At 42.5% G+C, this 21,250-nt stretch overlaps 1 protein-coding gene across 1 annotated transcript in view; it reads right to left on the bottom strand.

Moving 5' to 3' along the window:
* LOC124802426 overlaps nt 1-20,335 on the bottom strand; it is a 511,806-nt gene extending 491,471 nt beyond the window's left edge. The window contains exon 1 of the mRNA XM_047263195.1: nt 20,167-20,335. Within this exon, the coding sequence (XP_047119151.1) occupies nt 20,167-20,221 (55 nt within the window). The 5' untranslated portion in view covers nt 20,222-20,335. The remainder of the gene's footprint in view (nt 1-20,166) is intronic.
* Nucleotides 20,336-21,250: the final 915 nt, after the last annotated feature.

The raw sequence follows: 21,250 nt of genomic DNA, 5'->3' as shown, positions 1-21,250 counted from the left end.
ATGTGGTATCGCCAGTGCGTAGTGAACAGTCAGAGTTGTGTAAATTACTAATAGTCAGATGTGCGCTTCCATACCCGTTGCGTAATATTCAAACAGGAGAATAACTTGTAACTTAATTGTGAGTACTAGAGTTCATGTTACTCGATAAATAAGAATGAGTCCACTCGCTTGGCAGACCACTCATCTTGCAGGCCTGACTGCTTGATGCCACAGTATGAGCAAGGCATGTGGGTGCCTCTCAATCTACATGAGGAGCCACCCGGAAATTCGGTGTTGAGTATGCAAGCATCTGACTCAATGAAAACCGAAAGAAGTAAATCACACCCAACGTCAGTAGACCATTTGCCACACGAAAGATCGCAGCCGAGAACCAATTACGACACAGACAAAGTACTTCTTGAGATTAGACATGCAGACAACGACACATAAAAAAGCAACCGACACAAAATCTGGGCAGATCAGTCAGACGGATGTGAAGAAATGGCTGAAGTTGCACGAACGCGGCAGATCTCTGCCCAAGACGATCGAGATGAACCGGACACTATAGACACCATTTTACTAGAACAGACATCTGCAAAAGGATATGTTTCCGACAGCATTTCTTAGGGCGAATATTAACAGCGATAATGAATAAGATCCAATGAACGCAGCACAAGTGATCAAAATCGTCACGCTGAACATTAACAAGCCACGCTTCTCTTAGCATCTACAACACTTACGAGACTTCCTACCTGCAGCCAACGCTGACATACTGCTCTTACACGAAGTAACAGACATTAAATTAGAGAAGATAAATGGGCAGAACACCATAACCTACTCTGGTATCGGTATACAGAAGTGGGAACCGTCTTCCCATTAAAGAAGGCATCCATGTCACACAGAAGAAACTGGCAAATAGCAAGGGAACTGCAACAACTATTAACAACACTAGGGTTATCAACGCTTACGCAACGTCTGGCAATAATAACAGGCGCGCTAGAGCGAAATTAAAAAAAAAAAAATGAGATTATTTCTCTCCTCAGTAATTTCAAGACCACACAATCTTATCCAGCGACTTTAATTATGTTCTCAGTTCAAAAGATCAAACACCGAATTTCAATAAATCTGTAGAATTGGAGCATATAGTCCATATGTCGCAGTTAACCGATACGTGGGAGCATACCCACGATGCAGAGCCTGGCTTCACCCACTGTGTCGTCATTCAGCAAGCAGGCTAGACAGGATCCATGTATCAGCTGATTTAAAGAACCTCGTCCTCCCGTCTGAGGTGTGGTACAATTGTTTCTCAGATGATGCTGTGCAGAACGCTACAATTGAGTTGAGAAAACAAGAGACTTATAGCGCTTGCGGCTTGTGGAAACTAAATACCTCAACTCTACAAGATGAGGTATGTCGCGTGGCATTTATCAATATACAGAAAAAATGTGAAAGCAGAATTTCGTTATATAACTCTACCACAGATTTGTAGCTGCAGTGTGCGAAGCCAAAGGTAAGAAAAACGCTGGTTGAATACTCACGGCACAAAAGTTTTTGGTACAAAAAAAAGACTGAGTTTTATTTTAACTGTTGCAGAAGTTTGTACACATTGGACGGACGAAAATAGAGAAATATACAAGGGTTCATAAAATGAAAGCAAAGATTTTAGCTCAAACAGCAGCAGGCGGCAGGTTTTAACATACGGGCGAGAGTGCAGAATGTGTGAGAATAACAGAGGAGACAAAAAAATATTCAGAGAAATTAAGTTGAATGATGGAACAACTTTTACGAAACAGAATGAAATAAAGGACGTGGTTTATAAATAAATCTCAGAACTAATGTCCAACATACCATTCGACAACGCGTGACAAGAACTCTGTAGGAACATGCAAGGCAGAATTGGTGCAGAGGAAACGGAAAATCTTACAGATGAGTTAGAGGAGACGCGCTTAAAGAAGCAATAGCACGGAGTCCTAAAAATGAATCTCCAGGACCTGATGGCATCCCGTTAGAATTCTACCAGGTTTTTTGGCCTCCAATGAAAAACAAGTTGCTATGCATGTTCGTCTTGCTCATAAACGGAATTTCTGGAAGAATAATAGTCCAGTTAACAAAGGCACAGAAAACTTGCGCCAAATCACATTGCTTAACATCGGTTACAAGACCATGGCCAGCGTTTTAGCAAGAAAGATAAAAATGGTAATGAACTCCATCACCGGTCCCTACTAAACATGTGTAGGAAAAGACAGAAAAATCTACGAGTATATATGCGAATATAAGGACCCGATATCAACCGCAGAAGTCTGCTGCATAAAATGTGCGTTAGTGTCATTAGACTTCGAGAAGGCGTTTGATGGAGCAGGTCATCAGTACCTTCTCTAAATCATGGAAGCAGTGGGATTCCTTCCACTAATCATACGGATTTCTCAACAAATATTAGGAAAGAGCATAGCACGAATAATGATTAAAGGACAGCTAAGAAGGGCGACTGAGATAACATCCGTACGACAGGGCTGCCCCATGTCGGTGGCCCTATTCGCAGTTGCCACAGAACCTCCCATCTCGACATTCACGCATCAACTGCAGGACTGCATATAAATGGCAAGAAAACAGTACACAACACTTAAGCAGACGATGTGGGCGTCTGGTCACAGATGAAGATGAAGTGGCGCAATCTTTTCAGATTGTACATACACTCGAACTTGCATCTGTTGCCAAGCCAAATAAAAGGAAGTCAGGCGTCATGGACGTAAGCAGAGGGACACGCATGCAAAATCAGAGACAGCTAACGGAAGTGCCCAAATTGAAATGTTTAGGTATTGAATTTAAAACCAACATCCGACACAAAATTGTTGCTGATTACAAAATGCTACTTACAAGCATACGAGGGTTTGTACAAGCAAAGCGTTTGAGGCAACTCGATGAGATACAGAAAACTACCCTCGTATACATACATATAACATCTAAATTTAACTATGTTGCACAAGCCTTGACGAAGCCCTCAGAACCAGCAAAAAGTGTTACGTCGCCAAAGCTATATTTTCTAAGTGAAGTTCGACACGCCAACACTCCTCACAACGAATGGAGGATTTAACCTCATCGATGTCAATTACAAGTTACGAGCGTTATACGTGTGTCGAACTCACAAGCAGTGGGAAAAGTCGCCAGACAGCTTGACGGCCCACTTGCCGAGTGGAATTGCTCCTGCTAGCCTGCAACTGTCCACAGGTGTTCACCATATTCCTAACGATCTTTTCATTATAAGAAAAAAAAAAATGTTCTGCAATATCTGCAAGGCACTTGGCAGAATGGAAGGTCCATATTTCTTTGACAGTGCTGTGAATCACATTACATATTTCACCATGTTACTTGACTGGCTTATTTCACATCTGCAAGGGCATAGAATGCTTGGCTGTGTATGGTTCCATCAAGTGGAGCAGCAGTCCATTATGCTATTGCCTTTAGAGAATGTCTCTTATTCAGGTATTTCCTGATAAATGAGTTGGACATGGTTCTGTCTATTTGTCTGCACCTGTGGAGTGGCCACCCCAAAGTCCTGATCTGTCAAAATGAGTGTATGGCATTGGTGGCTGGGAGACCCCTCGCGGGGCGGTTCGGCTGCCGCTCCACAAGTTCTTTAATGCCACTACGGTGACTTGAGAGTGAATGAGGATGAAATAATGATGAGAGACACACAACACCCAGTTATCTCGAGGCAGAGAAAATCCCTGACCCCACCGGGAATCGAACCTAGGACCCCGTGCATGGGAAGCGAGAATGCTACCACAAGACCACGAGCTGTGGACTCCTGATCTGTTATCTTACAACAATGCTTTATAGTTTTCATTAAACGGAAGATTGCTGCGAAACTTTACGGCTGACAAATGTAAGGATGCTGTTAAAAGTGAATTTTCTGCCATCAAGCCAGTAATGTTGAGGAAAATCTCACATTGTACATAGACGATAATCATAATGTGTGTATGTCTGGGATCTCTGTCCAAACCACTGGATCGACTTCAACCAAATATGGCACACAACCAGAAGGCCTCATGAATATCTGTACTTTGGAATTTATAACCTTTTAGCTCCAACAGGACTGAAGATGCAGGCAGAAATGTGTATTCCAGCACCTGGTGTATATAGGCTGCCCTGCATAACAGGCACGTTATTTTGGAACAGTATCGAACTGCCAAATCAACCTTCTTTGCAGGGGAGCCCTAATGTCACAGATTTCCTGGCCATGCCATGTAGGCTGCCCAGTACAAAAGATGTGTTGTGTTGTGTTGTAGTAATATCGGTCTGCTTTGCATGACAGCCTGTATGTCAGGGGCAAATAAATGATTTTCAAGCCCCTGATGTGTAGCCTGTCCTGCATGACGAATATGTTGTGAGAGTAGTATCGACCCACACTATTCAACTGTATTACAGGGGCTATATATGCTGATGAGCACAGCTGGGGACCGGTCGAGATGGATAAACAAGGGGATGAACAGAGTGAGGGGGGGAGGAGGAAATGAACAGAGGGCAGGTATTGGGCGTGTGAAAAAGGGAGAGACAGAGTTGGAAAAATAGAAGGGATGGAAGATATGGTCAAGGGAGAAAGATGCGGTCAGATAGAGGGTAGACAAAATGGAGAAAAAGAGGGGGAGGAGGAGATGAAGAGTCAGAGAGAGTGAGGAGGAGGAGATAGAGGTAGGAGTATGAAGTGGACAGACCTAGAGAGGAAGAGGTCGAAACTGAGAAGGGGTGGAGGATATGAGTTCAATAAATATGTCGAACCCAAATGTTAGCGAAGCTGTGGGGAAAAGGTTAGTAAATAATAAAGAATAGTCATAGTACATTAAAGTTGTCCACTGCCATGATCTCCCATTAATACAATGCGACCATCTATGAATATGTGGACAGGGTAAGGGTGTTTTGCAATTACTCTGTAGCAGAGGTGTCTGTAAGGAAGATAGCTGACTGTGAGAGGACAGCGGCAACGACGAGATGGAAAAACCCCGACAAGAGAAACGGATCAGTGAGAGAGTTGAAGGGCGCTGGGTACTCGGCATTGGGCAGCGGACTTCCCTGGGTCCAAGCGACACGAATGGCAGGCGACGACCCGCGATAGCGGACACAGGTCCCCCGTAGACAATGCACGCAGCGCTCCACAAGGTCGCCGGCTGTCCGCCCGCTACGGACGGCTTTATTTCGCCACGGGTACGCTGCACTCTGCTGAGTCACGGCAGAATGCGTCACGCACTACACCGCTCTCGGACGTTTAGCTGTTCCGTCCGTTTATTTGCAGCCCGGGATAATAACTCACGCTGGCCAGTTGTGTACCAGACATAAAAACATGCCGTCGAGAGCCCGTCCACTGCGGACCGTGTTGTGCCTCCAGTAACAAGCTTGGCGTTCACGTGATTCGCCTTTAAATTTTTACAAAAACGTACCACATTGTGTTCTATTGTATTTTTATTAGTTCTGTTGTCCACAGAAGCAGCTTACACATAAGACAATGGACTAGCCTTTGCATGTACAGGTGAAAATGATTTCTGTGCATACATATTTAAGAGGGGTAGGACGTCAAAAATTAAAAAAAAGAAATCGATTTTCAAAAAGATGCTTATTTTGTAGCGCACGTCTTCCGGAATAATTTGATGTATAAAACATATATATCTGAGGAGTTATACGGTACGTAATTTGGTCGTAAGTGTATGAAGGTGCAGCGCCACGCCCCTTTGCACAGCATTTTTCTGTCATACCTAAGTGTATTTCGCTCTGTAGAATTCGAATGTAAGATTTGTGCCAAAGATATTCATACGTGAAACAAAGGACTATCGATATCGATACTTTCTCTGCTCCTATCAACATGCAAATGCATTGTTTTGATCGCTAGTTTTGTTTCTTCTCTGTCTTGAAAGGCGTGCAGTGGGGTGCTGTCATCTTCGACACAATTTTCATTTTACTGTGTTGTTTTGTGTTCGTTTGGCAATAAAAAGGAACACAGGGGACTTGAAAAATATGAAGCAAGCAGTTTGGGCCTTATACTTCCACAAAATGTCCACAGACAATAACCCTATCCACAACTTATGCCCAAAAGGAAGTGAATCATGATGTGGCTACCAAAGGTCAATTGCTGGTGGTGAAGAATATCATCATAGGAATTCTCTACCAACTGCTGTAATGGAAGACATCAAAACTATATTCAGGGACCTTGCAAATGAAAACTCACTGAAGAAATGCCTTCATGGTGGTACCCAAAACCCAAATGAAAGTTTTAACCAATGTGTATGGGAAAGATTGCCAAAAACCATTTTTGTGGGAAGAAATGCACTTACTATTGGTGTTTATCATGCAGTCTCATGTTTTAATGACGGTGTGCAAAGCAGGAAATATGTATTACAGAAAATGGGAACTAAGCCCGGAGTGAACTCTATCAAAGCTTTGTATGCGATAGACAGAGAGCGTGTAGTGAAAGCAGATAAATCAGTTTTGGACGTCACAAAATCAAGAAGAGTGCATCATAGGAATGTGAAGAGGAAGGAAACTGATATTGAAAACGAAACAGTACCTGCTTATGGTGCTGGACAGTTCTAAAACTATGCCAAATACAAGCAGAAACTTTAACGGCCATTTTCTGCAAAACACAATTTCTGTACTTAGGTACATGTAGCATCCAAAATAAATATCCTACTACTATCAAACTTGGTATGCTTATTAAACACAAACTCCTTAATGCAAAACTCTAGAATTTTCCAAATCTATTAAAAATTGTGGTACAAATTGTGATAATTAACTACAAAATTTGAGTTTTTTCTAAACATGAAGTTTAAAATGTAATAAATCAGTCATTTTTTTATAAATTAAATAAATTCTAGAGTTTCATACTCCTTTAAGTATGATTTGTATGCTGTGGAAAATTCACTGAAGAATCTCTCTTACTTATTAAGAAAGGTGTACCTAAAGCAATTAATGCAGCCAATGGTAACGGAAAAAATGGTCGAATTTCACATATAAAAAAATTGCTTTTGTCATGTTTTTCAACGTCCACTGCTATCAGTGTGAATCCTGAATACTTCTTGGTCATGCTGACAAATTTTTATGAATTTATTTGTAAAAGTATAGACAGTGGAAATTAAAATGTTCTGTGGTGCCTCTCCTGCTATAAGTCGGCCCGTTTGACGTCCTACCCCCTTAAATTAAAAATAAACTGGGCCACAACTTGGTTGTTGATTTTAAAAAATAAAAAATAATAAAAATCATGTTTTAAAAGCATGTAAAGTTCACTTCATAATGTTATACACCATTTACATAACACTGTTAGAATGTATAATTAAAAGTAATTATGAAAAAAATAATTTCAAAAACCTTACACATAGAGTGTTTGAAAAATAATTGCCAGAAACCAGACGACTTGTAAACATATTTAAAACAGCACTGAACAAAACTGGAAAAGGCATTAAAGTAGAAAAAACATATTGTACTTTCAAAGTAAGTACAACACAACATCTTCTATAAGGTTACAGAATTTCTCTGTGTTTTCCTTGCTGAACCAAGAGCCCTGATACAGAATGTTCCTATAGAATTTCCTTCTGACAGTTTGGTTTTATGATGTTTAAAAAAAAGGCTAACTCACTGTTTCGCGGCAGCTTCGTCTTTGAAAGGGTGTTCAATTAGATTTCCCTGCGTCAGTTGCACGGACGTTTTTCACAAGTAATTACGAACAAGCCTGAAGACAGAAGCTTCCATAGCAACGCAGTACAAAACTCTCTCTTCCGCGAGATCTTTACCCAAAACAGTAGGTCTGCGTCTTTTGGTTTTTGCTGTACTTCATGCTTCACAACCTCAGAAGTGTTGTTTTTGGAACATTAAGCTGTTTACTGGCCGAAAGAACAGATGCCAGATATAATTCATTCGAGGACAGCCTATGATCCCTTCAGTGCGGATGTACACAAACTGTTAACGGAATCGGCGAGATGCCGCGAGTAATGACGATAATGGGCAAGCGGCAATACATCATTAGTGTGTGGATTAGGGTAAGTTGAGAATTTGGGTCTGGTGGTAGGGGGAGGGGTGCTAGGGTAGTCCATGCAGTTGCGATGACCACTGTGTCCGGATAGCACAGTGGTCAACGCATCTGCCTGGTAAGCAGGAGATCAAGGTCCGAATCCCAGTCCGACACAAATATTGTACTTTCCTGATTTAAATCAATGCCCTCTAGCAACTAATGTCTGTAATTCCCTTGTGTCTCGATTCATAGTGGCTTAGATAAAAATGGTGTCTGTTCTTGTGGACATGTTCGAAAGATGATCATGAAACTTCGTTCATAAGTGTATGAAGAAAATCGTGTTTAAGGTAGTCTCTTTTCAAAAAAACATTTATTTACTTTTACAGCTACAACATCGTGAGTCTTGAACAGCGTGAAATGAACTTATCTTCAGCCCCGTTACCTAATGTCTTTCCCTGTAGCAACTATATCAGCCAGTGTTATGGTCGACTGCTTTGCAGCACATCCAACTACAGCAGATATTTATCTTTCACCATTTTGACGGCCTTTGTCTGTAACTTTAATGGCGAGGTTTCCGTTGTTAAATGGTGCTGACGTATTAGATTGCAAAACCTGTAGTATCATCTGTATTAGCAAACTATTACTTTAGTTTTTATCCACTAAAAGGAGCTTCGTCTAAACTAGGCACTGACCGCCCGGATAGCCGTGCGGTCTAACTCACGGCTTTCCGGATTGGGAAGGAGCACATGGTCCCCGGCACGAATCCGCCCTGCGGACTTGTGTCGAGGTCTGGTGAGCCGACCAGTCTGTGGATGGTTTTTAGGTGGTTTTCCATCTGCCTCGGCGAATGCGGGCTGGTTGCCCTTATTCCGCCTCAGCTACACTATGTCGGCGATTGCTGCGTAAACAAGTTATCCACGTTCACGTACACCAACATTACTCTACCACGCAAACATAGGGGTTACACTCGTCTGGTGTGAGACGTTCCCTGGGGGGTCCACCGCTCGATCACAACGGCTGGCTTTGTTTCTTCCAGCCATACTGTAGTGTTTTTAATTTGGAAATGAAATTAAAAATTTTCTTCGTTAGGCTATTGTAATTCGTTCGGTAAATATGACAATAAAACTTTAATCTCCTTTTTCTTATTGTTTCTGTGTTTCAGTGTAGACCTTGTTCACTTCTTGTATTCAGTGTTAGGCATTCAGATCCGTGAAATGCTTTCGGTTTAATTGCTGTTGCACAGTGTTTAATTTTTACTTGGAATGATACTGATCTTTTATTATATCGGTTTTAGGTGAGTTTGTATGCTAATTCCATTTTCTTCGATCTTTCCTTATTTGTAGTGTTACCTAAAAGAAAATCATTCCCAAATACTTAAACTTATCAGCTCTTTTGGTGTGTCCATGTTGTGTTGGTACATATTTTTTCTGTTGTATTTATGTTCAATATATTCTGTTCTCTCATATGATATTGAAATGAAATGAAGTCCCATGCATCTTTACAGAGCGTAGGGGAACGATGCGGGAGGCCCTAGTGGAGGTGGTTTGCCATTGCCTTCCTCCGACCGTGATGGGGATGAATGATGATGATGAAGACGACACAACACCCAGTCATCTCGAGGCAGGAAAAATCCCTGACCCCGCCGGGAATCGAACCCGGAACCCCGTGCTCGGGAAGCGAGAACGCTACCGCGAGACCACGAGCAGCGGACCCATATGATATTAGTAATCCGCTTTTAGCTGCAATTTCGTTTTAAGTGTTTCTATCATTATCTTTGGATCTGTTTTGTCCTCAGAAATTACTGCAGTATCGTCAGCGAAAGGGAGACATTCGCTTCAGATCTTCTCCCTCATTGTCCTAAATGGATTCCTTCGATGTTTTTGTCTTGTAGTTCTTTATCCCACTCTCTCATAATCTTGTCTAAGACCAGATTGAAAAGAATCTGTGAGAACCCATCGCCCTGCCGAACACCTGTGTTAGTTCTGAAGGGGTCAGGAACTTCTTCTAGAAATTTAACAATTCGAGTTGTTTATGTGAGGGTGTGTTCGACTAATTGTCTGGTGGTTTTGTCGGTACCTGCTTCTTCCAACTTTGATATATTATGCAACACTTAAATGGTAGAACGCGAAACATTTACAGATGCTACGAGAAACGCAACCTCATGCCTAACAATAAGAACAAAAACGGTAGAAAGTGGCGGAAAATGCTGATGGCGCTCACTAGCGCGCATTTCTTCATATGATTCTAAAATCAGCCACTTTGAAGCACCGACCAAAAAACATGGTGTGTTCCTAAGAACACAACGTCTAAGTACAACACTCTCCTCTACTAATTTCCAACTTTTTCAACCAGTTATCGGAGACAGCATGAACACTGTGGGCTTCGAAAACGACGAGGAACTCTATAAGATTAGAAACAGAACATTGAATAAGAACCAGGATGGGAAAGGTCCTCTACTATGGAAAAATAAGGGTCTGACATTTCCAAATATAGGCGGAAACGACTGAAATGGCGTTCCTCATACACTCACATATCCAAATTCGGCAGACATGTTTTCACAATCATAGTGGTACTTGAAATGCTGATAATGATGAACGCACACTTCGATTTTACACCGCGTAAATTGCAAGTTTTCCAAAGTCCTCAGAGTGTGTTACTGCTATAGTTGTTAAATCGACTGTAGGAGATGTAAATTTCCATTTTTCACATAAATGTTTCAAATGATATATTTCTCTGTTCTGTAATTTCTTGGAAATTACGTTCAAGATATGTCCTAGGCACGGACCTAAACGAGGCATTATTATACTCCAACATTTTGTATATTTTATCACTGTGTTATTAAAATCATAGGCATTTGTATAAATGAAAAGTGAAGGTTGACGGTAGGTTCTTATATTGGGGTAGTTAGTGCCCGTAACAAACAGTGTCCCCCTCCCCAGCCGCCGCATCCCCTGAATAAACCAAACCCTCTGGATCCATGCCTGCTTCTGGTTCAATACGAGTCCAGTGTCTTTAAGTAGTCCGCCAGCTTCGTCCGTATCCCTAGGGCTCTACTTGCCTTTCACTTGACGCCACCGCTCTCTCGCTTTACTCTTCGCATCTAAAATTTGGATCATTTTTTGCACTCACTCCCTATAATCTGTTAAGCTGGGGGAATCGGCGCACAGACGGCAGGAAGAGAAAGCCCTTTTTTGTTACCATTTGTCTTGTTGCTTGTACGATGCTTTCTATTCTTACGATACTCGCTAAAGAAATTGTTAAGTAATTCACTATGCTGGTTTTCGTAATTAAGAAAGAACACGGCAACAGTAATAAAATGAGAAAACATAAAACTAAATTTGAGTATGACGTTTCCGCTGCAGTGCTAAACAAACTTGCGATATGTAAACCAGTGGCATTGCAAGGCAGTGTTCTGTATGTAGTGTATAGCCGACGCTTTTCTAGGATTGGGGGTGGATGTGGGCGTCTGAGAAGGACTACATACAGCCATAAACATATGTGCACGCAAACTAGTTTTCTGGTTTGATGCTGACCGCTATAATTTCCCCTCGTTACAACTGCACCTGCGTCCAGCGTCCTCAATTATTTGTTGTATTTATTCCTGTCTGTGTCTTAACTCACAATTTTTTGCCTGACACGCTTCTCTGTAGGACCATGGAAGATATTCCTTGATATCTTAATACACGTCCTATCATCCTGCCTTTCCGTTTACTTAGTATACAAGTCTTATGGCTAAATCCTAGGGGTTCGGCACATTGACGTACGAATTGTTGATAAGTTAGTCTTCCAGCTTCGAAAGAAAATTTTATATGCAAAAACTGACGAATCCATCTGTATTGCTGGCTCCTGAAGAGAAATAAATAAATTACATAGCGTAAAACAAATACCAAGCTGCGCACGACTCACAGTGACAACCAAATCATGGCCTTGACTCTGAATAGAAGTAAACAAATATACTTTCACATATTTAGGTTCGGATATTATTTGTCTGGGACATACGCTATGTGACCAAATTTAGCTGGACACCTATTGTGGACATTAATATGTGGCGTGTCCAACCTTCGGCTTTATGACGGTTTGAAGTGTGCTGGGGACACTTTCAGCTAAGTGACTGAACGTTTGTGGACAAATGGCGTAAGAGCCAAGACGGAGAGGGTGGTGATGTCGGAGGCTGAGGGCTCAAACGAAGTCGACGTTCTAACTCATCCCAATGTGTTCCATTGGGTTCAGGTTGGGAATCTGGGCAGGCCAGTCCATTTCAAGAATTTTTACTGTACGTATACCACAGATTCTGTTTTATGACAGCGTCAATAGTCATGTTGATGCAAACAACCGTAGTCTCTGAACTGTTCCTCGTACGCAACGCTGTACATTGTATCCAGTCCTTCTGCATTTAGCGTCTTATTACGCGAAATAAGGGGACCATACCGTAATCACGAAAAACATGCCCGTACCGTAACATCATCTAACCATACTTTACTGTCGACACTGCTCATGGTGCATGTAACGTTTCCAGACATTCGCCAAACCCAAACTCTTTCACAGGTTTGTCACAGGGAATTGCGTGACTCATCAGTTCTAACCACTCATTTCCAGTCTTCCACTATCCAGTGCCGTCGCTCTTTGTATCACCTCAAGCGCCACTTAGATTTGTCTTACAGATATGTGTGGCTTGAGGAGTTGTTCGACCGCTTTATTCCGTTATTTTTAACTTCCTACGCCAAATAGAGTAAACTAATCTTGTCAGTAAGTGAACAAAAACGATGGAGAGTACGTATATCTTTGACCTACGTATGTTAAAAACGATTGAACAATGTCGAACATCAATTATTATAAATGGCATGTGAAAACTATGCGGTATCGCTCTGCTCAATATTTGTTATAAGATCTTCTCAAACTGTCTTATAGATCGAATCCAACCGTTGGCAGACACCATTATTGGAGAATATGAAGGAGGAATTCGTCACGGGAGATCTACTATCGACCAATATCCTAGGTGAGATCGTAGAAAAAAGGTGCGACTTTGGCCAAGAGCTGTACATGCTGTTTGTCGACTTCAGAAAAGTAGATGACTGCATTCATCGGGAAAGTATACTGAGCTGCCTGGAAGAGTTCGGTTTTCACAAGAAACTAGTAAGCCTCACGAAGGCCTACCTGATGGATACTACAGCAAAGGTAATAATTGGAAATAAGGTGAGTGAAGGATTCAAAATAAAAACTGGGCTACGACAGGGCGATGGACTATTACCTGTTCTTTTCAATCTCGCGTTATTGAAGGTAATGCGAGAGATGTCATCTAATGAACTCAGAGGAGTCCAGACCGGGGATGTGAACGTCAAATACCTCGGATATGCCGATGATATAATGCTATCTGGATCGCAAGAAGAATTGGGGGAAATGGCTGACATTCTGGGAACAACAGCGAGGAAAATTGTACTTCAAATCAATCGTGACAAAACGGAATACATGGTTCTACACCGTAGACATACTGAAACTCAAGAACCACTTCCACCCTTACAGACAATTGAAGGTTCTTATAGTTAAGTCAGGGAGTTCAAATATCTGGGCGCAGTATTCAGAGATGAACCATCCAGTGAAATGGAAATACAGGCAAGACTACAGGCAGGCAATCACCTTAATGCTCTCCTCAAAACCAGAAGTTTGTAAAGACATTTCAAAAATAAACATCTACAAAACAGTCCTACAGCCAGTAGTACTATATGGATGTGCCACCTGGAGTATAACCAAGCAAGATATGAACAGACTGATGATATTTGAAAGGAAAGTCCTTCGGAAGATTTGTGGACCAGTTTACGATAGTGAGAGCGAAAAATGGAAAGTCACAGTACAGAGTTGTATGATATTTACAAAGAGCCAAACGTCGTGGCTACAATGAAGGCACGACGACTGCAATGGGGAGGGCATGTTGCTGGAATGCAGGACAATCGATGGCCAAAAACTGTACTCAACACCAAGCCAACCGGTCGAAGGCCCGTAGGAAGACCTAGAACACGATGGAATGCGTATCCAAAGACCTCCAGAGAGTGGGACTGCTGGAAGGATGGCAGAAAGAAGCCGAAGACAGGCTGAAGTGGTCCATTGGGTTCAAATGGCTCTGAGCACTATGGGACTTAACATCGGAGGTCAACAGTCCCCTAGACTTAGAACTATGTAAACTTAACTAAGGACATTGCACACATCCATGCCCGAGGCAGGATTCGAACCTGCGACCGTAGCAGTCGCGCGATTCCGGACTGAAGCACCTAGAACCGCTCCGCCACAGCGGCCGGCGCTCCAGTAGGACTGATCGCGTAAAGTAAGTAGTAATTTATTATAAAACAAACGAGACACACTTGGTTTTCTTCTCTGTACCCATTTCTTCTCTTATATAGAGACATGTAAGGTCGGCATTTTATCACTATGTAATTTTAGAATAATAGTGATCATAATTAATTATGAATTTCTTGTTGTCTCATTGTGAAAATACCGTAATCGTTACTAATCATTTATAAAACTGTGTTTTATGTTTCAGAAACTTAATTACGTTAGAAGCGATCAGTTTGAGGATGTGTCGGTCACGCGGCATTATATGCAAACAATGAGGTGGCAAAAGTTATGTGTTAGCTCCTGATATCGGGTCGGACCTCCTTTTCCCCAGCGTAGGGCAGTAACTCGACGTGGCGTGGGATAAACGAGTGATCGACAGTCCCCTGTAGAAAGATTGACCCATGCTGTCTGCATAGCTGTCCATAACTGCAAAAGTGCTACCGGTACAGGATTTTGTGCACGAACTGACCCCTCGATTATGTCCGATGAATGTTCGGCGTCAGTTATGTCGCGCCTTCTGGACGGCTAAATCGTAAGCTCGAACTGTCCAAAATATTTTTCGAACTAACTGCGAACAGTTGTGGCCCGATGACATGGCGCATTGTCATGAAGTCCATGTTTGGCTGTAAATAGTCTCCAAGTAGCCGAAAATAACCGTTTACAGTCAATGATCGGTTCAGTTGGACCAGAGGACCGAATTTATGAGATATAAACACAGCCCACACCATTATTAAACCACCACCAGCTTGCACAGTGTCTTGTTGACAACTTAGGTCCGTGACTTCGTGGGGTCTTCAAATGGTTCAAATGGCTCTGAGCACTATGGGACTTAACATCTGAGGCCATTAGTCCCCTAGAACTTAGAACTACTTAAACCTAACTAACCTAAGGACATCACACGCATCCATGCCCGAGGCAGGATTCGAACCTGCGACCGTAGCGATCATGCGGTTCCAGACTGAAGCGCCTAGAACCGCTCGGCCACTCCAGCCGGCTCTTGTGGTCTCCGAGACACTCAAAACTTTCCATCAGCTCTTACTAACTGAAATCGGGTCTCAGCTGAGCTGGCCAGGGTTTTCCCACTAGTCTAGGGTCCAACCGAAATGGTCACGGACCCGGAAAATGCGCTGTAGGCGATGTCGTGCTGCTAGCAAAGGCACTCGCGTCGATCGTCAGCTGCCATAGTCTATTAACGGATACGTTCTTCGTACGCCCCACACTGATTTCTCCAGTTATTTCACGCAGTGGTGATTGTATCTTAGCACTGACAACTCTACGAAAACGACACTTCTCGGTTTTTAAGTGAAGGTAATGTCTGAAATTTGGTATTCTCTTGACACTGTAGATCACAGAGTACTGAATTCCCTAAGTCTGAAATGAAATGTCCCATGCGCTTAACTTCAGCTACGAGCTCCGCCAATGCACTGCCCTCTTATACCTTGGACACGCGATGTTACTGCCATCTGTATATGCGCAAATCGCTATCCCACGACTTTCGTCGCCTCAGTGTATTTGCACATTTTCAAGTCGAATCTGGAGGCAAAATTGGTTTAAGTACGAAGTTCGTTTGTTCTTGGTCAAATACATTTTACTACTTATTATCAAGGTCCTTCGGCGCCAGAGTTCTCTCCCACGACGATATCTGCGCCTGATATAACCACAAAACACAATATTAAAGGTAAAAGAGCATATGCTGATCCAGTGTGGCGTTTTACTCAAATATGACATAAATTTAAGTTTTTACATGACAGTATTCCACTCTCGCCGTGGCATTTACGATGTATCTCACCTCAAGAACGATTAGTTTTCGGATGCACAGCGCAGTCTCGAATCCTTTTTTTGTTATGCGGTTTGAGGGATACATTACAACTGTCATCATGCTAGCTGAACTTTTGACAGGACTTTGGAACCGAGGAGTTATTCCTACTGCTGATTTCATGCCAATTTTTTCCATCAATCCTCCACAGTGCTCACCAGCCCTGTCCTCTGTGCACGAGTTTTTCCTCGTGTTGGTTTCGATGTGGTTGTCGCTTCGTATTTCCACTTCACAGTCACAACAGTGGACTTGGGCTCCTTAAGAAGGCTGGAAATGCCCCTGGTGGTTTTGTTGCTCTGGTAACATCCGGTGACAGATTTATGTTCGAAGTCACTGATTTCTCCTGAGCGACCCATCCTGCCGGTGTTACTGTTTCTCTCCTGAATCCTTTTACACTGGCGGGTCCGCCTCTCGTGAGATCTAGTGGTGAATTCCGCATTGCATAGGGGAGTCCGGGTACTTTTGATCAGTGTACTGTCCCGGAATTAAACCAATAATGGCCACCATCCCTCGGTTCGGAACATGGTTTTCGGGAGGTTTCCATTGGCTGCAAGATTGTTTCGCAGGAATGGAAATTACCTTTCAAATATCGCAATAGAGACTCACTATGCTCCACTAAGCTCGCCTGGTATTTGGGCTAGAAGCTTCTGGCTCTACCAATCCTAGAGATTGCGAACTAGTAATAAAATTAAAAATTTATTAGGTTTACAACTTTGCTTCCGCCGCTTTGCAATAAACGGAAGTAGCGGCAAGTGCGGTTCAGGTGGTTGGTCATAGGTGTAATACAATAAGCTTAGGCATCTGTAAACATAGTGCCATAAAAATATTAGTCGATTGGTGATTGCATCATAAGGCTGTTCTCGATTAAATATGTCAAATTACGTACCCATTTCTCGCCATTTGCGGGACGTTTTAATTTTCTGCTTTAACATGAAGAAATCTGCGGCTGTGGCTCTTAAAATGCTGGGTAAGACCAACGGCGAGGGAATCATCAATGGAAGAACGTGCAGAGAATCAACGCCTAAAGAACGGTGATTTTGATATCGAAGACCGGCATGGCGGTGGAAGACAGAACGTTTTCGTAGCTATTGAAACAGAAAAAGACAGTTACAGGACATCATTATCGAAAGCAATTGATGCGTTCGAGCCCAGCACTGAAACACAAACGTCCACAATACAGCGATGGACACGTAAAGGTAATTTTGCAGCAGGTCAGTGCTCGTCCCCATGTCGCAAAACCCGTCAAAATATACATGGAAACGTTGAAAGGAGAAGTCCTATCCCTCCCGCCGTATTCTCTCTCTGACTACCACCTTTTTCGGTCAGTGGTATACAGTCTGGCTGACCAGCACGTCCGATCATATGAACAAGTGCAAAATTGAATCGATTCATGGCTCCCCACAAAAGACGCCCAGTTCTTCCACCACGGGATTCGTATGCTATCCGAAAGATGGGAGAATGTTGTGGCCAGCGATGAGCAATACTATGAATCATAATTTTTTTGTAAGTTTTTCACAATAAAGCCGCGAACTTAGAGAAAAAACGGCGGAAGCAAAGTTGTAGATCTAATAGGAAACTGTGAGCAGGTTTCAGCGCACAGGAAACCTCTCTCTCGCCCGCGTGCAATCCAGAAATTTAGAAAATATTTCCGTCTCAAATTAAAGAAAAATCAGTCATCTTTAGACCTGCCAAATATTTACTACTGTCACGTAGCCCAAGAACAACAACAAACAGTGAAAACGCTAAACGATTTGAGGTAGCTGGTAATGGTTGCATAAGAATGTGTGCATTATTGGGTTGTCTAATCACATCAGTCCTTCCTCTGCCCAGTTAGGCTGGTTGCGACCAGATAGCTACGTGATTTTCACACGATCTTTTTACTTCCTAGTTACTGGTGTCCTCACATATCTAAACCTTTCGTCATCTCATTCTCCATTTCATCCATGCGACTATGGAGCAAATTACTATCTAACCTGCGTTTTATCGAAAACCACTCCGCATTTACGATGACAAAGCTTTGTTGTCATTGGCGTACCTTCCCTCTGAAAATAGCCCACCTGTTTTCTATCTATCCAACTGCGGATTAATATCTCTGCCACATTGTAAACTACCACCTTTTGTACGTATCTATTTCTGTACTTTTTCCTTCCATCTCATTCGTTTCTCACTCTTCCTTTGATCAGTAAACTTACCCTCACTGATTCCTTCTGTACTGCTGGCACATTTTTCTGTTCTACGTCTACGTACATACTCCGCTAACCACCGTCTGGTGCATGGCGGAGGGTATCTTGTACCACTATTAGTCATTCCCGTTCCTGCTCCAATCATGAAAACAACGTCGCCTTTCCTCCAGGGTTCCCATTTGGGAATGCTGAAGGACCGATCGAGCCTATCGGTAACAAATCTTGCGGCTTGCCTCTGAATTGTTTCGATGACTTCATTTGATCCGACCTGATGGACATTCCAAACACTCGAGCACTACTCGAAGTTGGGTCACACTAGCGTACTATTTGCCGTCTCCTTTACAGATGAGCTACACTTCCCTAAAAACCTCCCAGTAAACCGAAGTCGACCAATCACCTTCCCTACTACCGGCCTGCCAGTCAAATTTCAAATAACATTCGACAAGAACGTAGTGAGGAAATTGCTTAATGTAAGACCAATATTTCTTAAATTTCTTGCATTTATAACTATATAATTTTAATTTTTATTGTTATAACATGCTCACGTACTACACAATTGTAATGTTGACTCACAAGGACGTCTAGTCAGCTGCAAGAGAGTGCCTTAGCCCCTGCTCTTGCAAGGTGAAATAAATGCATAAATAAATAAAACAATTTCCGATGCTTCAGGTGTACAAAATATTGGTTAATGTCCATGGATTTCCGGCAAGGTGATTTCATTGCAGAACAGCAACTTGGTGTTAACCAGTTCAATATAGAACAGCCAAACTTGCAAGATTCATTTTCTTTATTTAACTGAACATTTTCAAATCATCCTGCAAGATGGAAAGTTAAAATACTAATTTATCCAATAAACTGGTAATAAAAATTGCTGGATGCAATAAGAAGATACTGAACATATCGTGCCAGGATATACGTACCAGCCAGACAGACCAGTATTTTCCGAAATAGCATATAAACCATATCAAGATTATACTTGCATGTATAACAAAGTCAAGTTTAATCGTGTACATTGACAGAACAAACATATTATAACTAAGTCTACTTTCTACTCTGCCACAAGGAAACCTCACCTAAGGGTCGCCCTATCAGGTTGTAAGGAATGTCTTTATTGCAACTTCCAATCATCAAGGATGAAACAATTAGTACGATAAAAATACAAGTCAACTGCAGTAGTTAAGCTCTTCCAACTCTGTAATAAAGACATTCCCTACATCTTGATAGGGCGCCCCCTGCGTGAGGTTTCCTTTTGGCAGCGATGGAAGTCGACTATCAGTTATGTGTTTGTTCTGTCACTGTTCATATTTAAACTTGACTTTGTTGTACATGTATGTATAATCTTGACAGGGTTACATACCATTTCGGAAAATTTTGCTACGTCTGTCTAGTACGTATATCCAGGTACTATACGTTCTCTATCTTCTTACATCCACTCAGTAATTTCTGTAAAAGTTTATTGGATAAACTACAATTTTAACTTTCCACCTTGGAGAAGGAGTTGAAAGAGGGTTCAGGCAACCCGAAATTAGTCATCAATTACATAAAAAAGTAAATCTTGCAACTTTGACTGTTTCTATATCAGATTGGTTAATGTCTGGGTGAATTTACATTTTTGCTGTGTTCTGTGCTTTGTACAGATCTAGACACAGATAGACATTAACTGAATTAAAGAAAATACACATTATTTGTGTTTTTGTACCGGTCTCACTTTCAACCATCAAGCCGACAACGAAAAGTAAACACGTGATCGAAAGGCTGAGTAAATGATGCATGGGAGATCAACGTAGGTCGAGAATAATGAGCTGTTATCCACTCTGCAATCTTGTCAAAGACAGGCAATTAAGGAGCAGGTGACAGGTGTTGGTACTCACCAACAAGCCTGGAGGTAACTGCGGTGTTTCCCTGTGAGGACTCTACCAGCTCCATGGGTGATGTGGGTCTTTGAGTGTGGACGCGCGGGAGTGACCTGACGGTTGCGATGTCGCTACGGGCGGCTAGCTTCTGAGGAAAGGAACAGCACGGCGTCTGTTTCACACGAGCGGCGGGCGTGTACTGACGAGGCGACAGCGTCCCGGCCGTTGTCAGTCGCGACAGGTCGGCGGCGGTGGTGGGGGGTTCACGCGTCATCCGCAGCAGCGCATGCGCAGTACGGCCGCCGCGCGGAAGCTACCGTGCGCCGAAAGAGACTCCGACGGTTCTCGCAGACGGAATGCGATGCACCTGTGTGGAGCGTGTGGGAGGATAACTGGACGGAGATAAACGATCTTCAAGAACACGCAAAGCGTGCGGCGGATGCGCCCAATTAATTAATTCTCCGGACAAATTAGCTAAATTGGCTATGACGAAATACCTGCTATGTGTTTCGACGCTAAAAATTTCCGACAGCCTACGGACTTCACGCATCGGGAACTTTAAGCTGTTGACAAACAATTCGTTCAAAACGCAATGCTGGGTTATCTGAGGTCAAATACAGTTACGAAATTACCGAGACAAGTGTTTGATTGTAATTATGAACTAGTTTGTGCAGTAATCGAACATTATTTCTCATTAGCTACTTTGTCAGCTGATACTACATCTACATGTACACACCACAAACCACTTTACGGTGGTGGTGGAAGGTATATCTGGTACTAGTCTCCCCCCCCTCCTCCCCCACCCTCTTGTTCCATTTGCGAATGGCGCGTTGGGAGAATATTTGTCGATGAAGCTCTATATGCACCCAAATATATATATATATAAACTGAAGTCGCAGTTTCGTGTCCTTCCGTATGTGCAGGCTAATCTCAAGAACTGCTGTAGGGATTATGATTCACTTATATAGGAAGATTGTTGTATATACTTTATAAATGGTTCAAATGACTCTGAGCACTATGGGACTTAACATCTGTGGTCATCAGTCCTCTAGAACTTAGAACTACTTAAACCTGACTAACCTAAGGACATCACACACATCCA

The sequence above is a fragment of the Schistocerca piceifrons genome, chromosome 6 (assembly GCF_021461385.2).
Source record: "Schistocerca piceifrons isolate TAMUIC-IGC-003096 chromosome 6, iqSchPice1.1, whole genome shotgun sequence".
Classification (NCBI taxonomy): domain Eukaryota; kingdom Metazoa; phylum Arthropoda; class Insecta; order Orthoptera; family Acrididae; genus Schistocerca; species Schistocerca piceifrons.
This window is presented reverse-complemented; position numbering and strand designations above follow the sequence as displayed.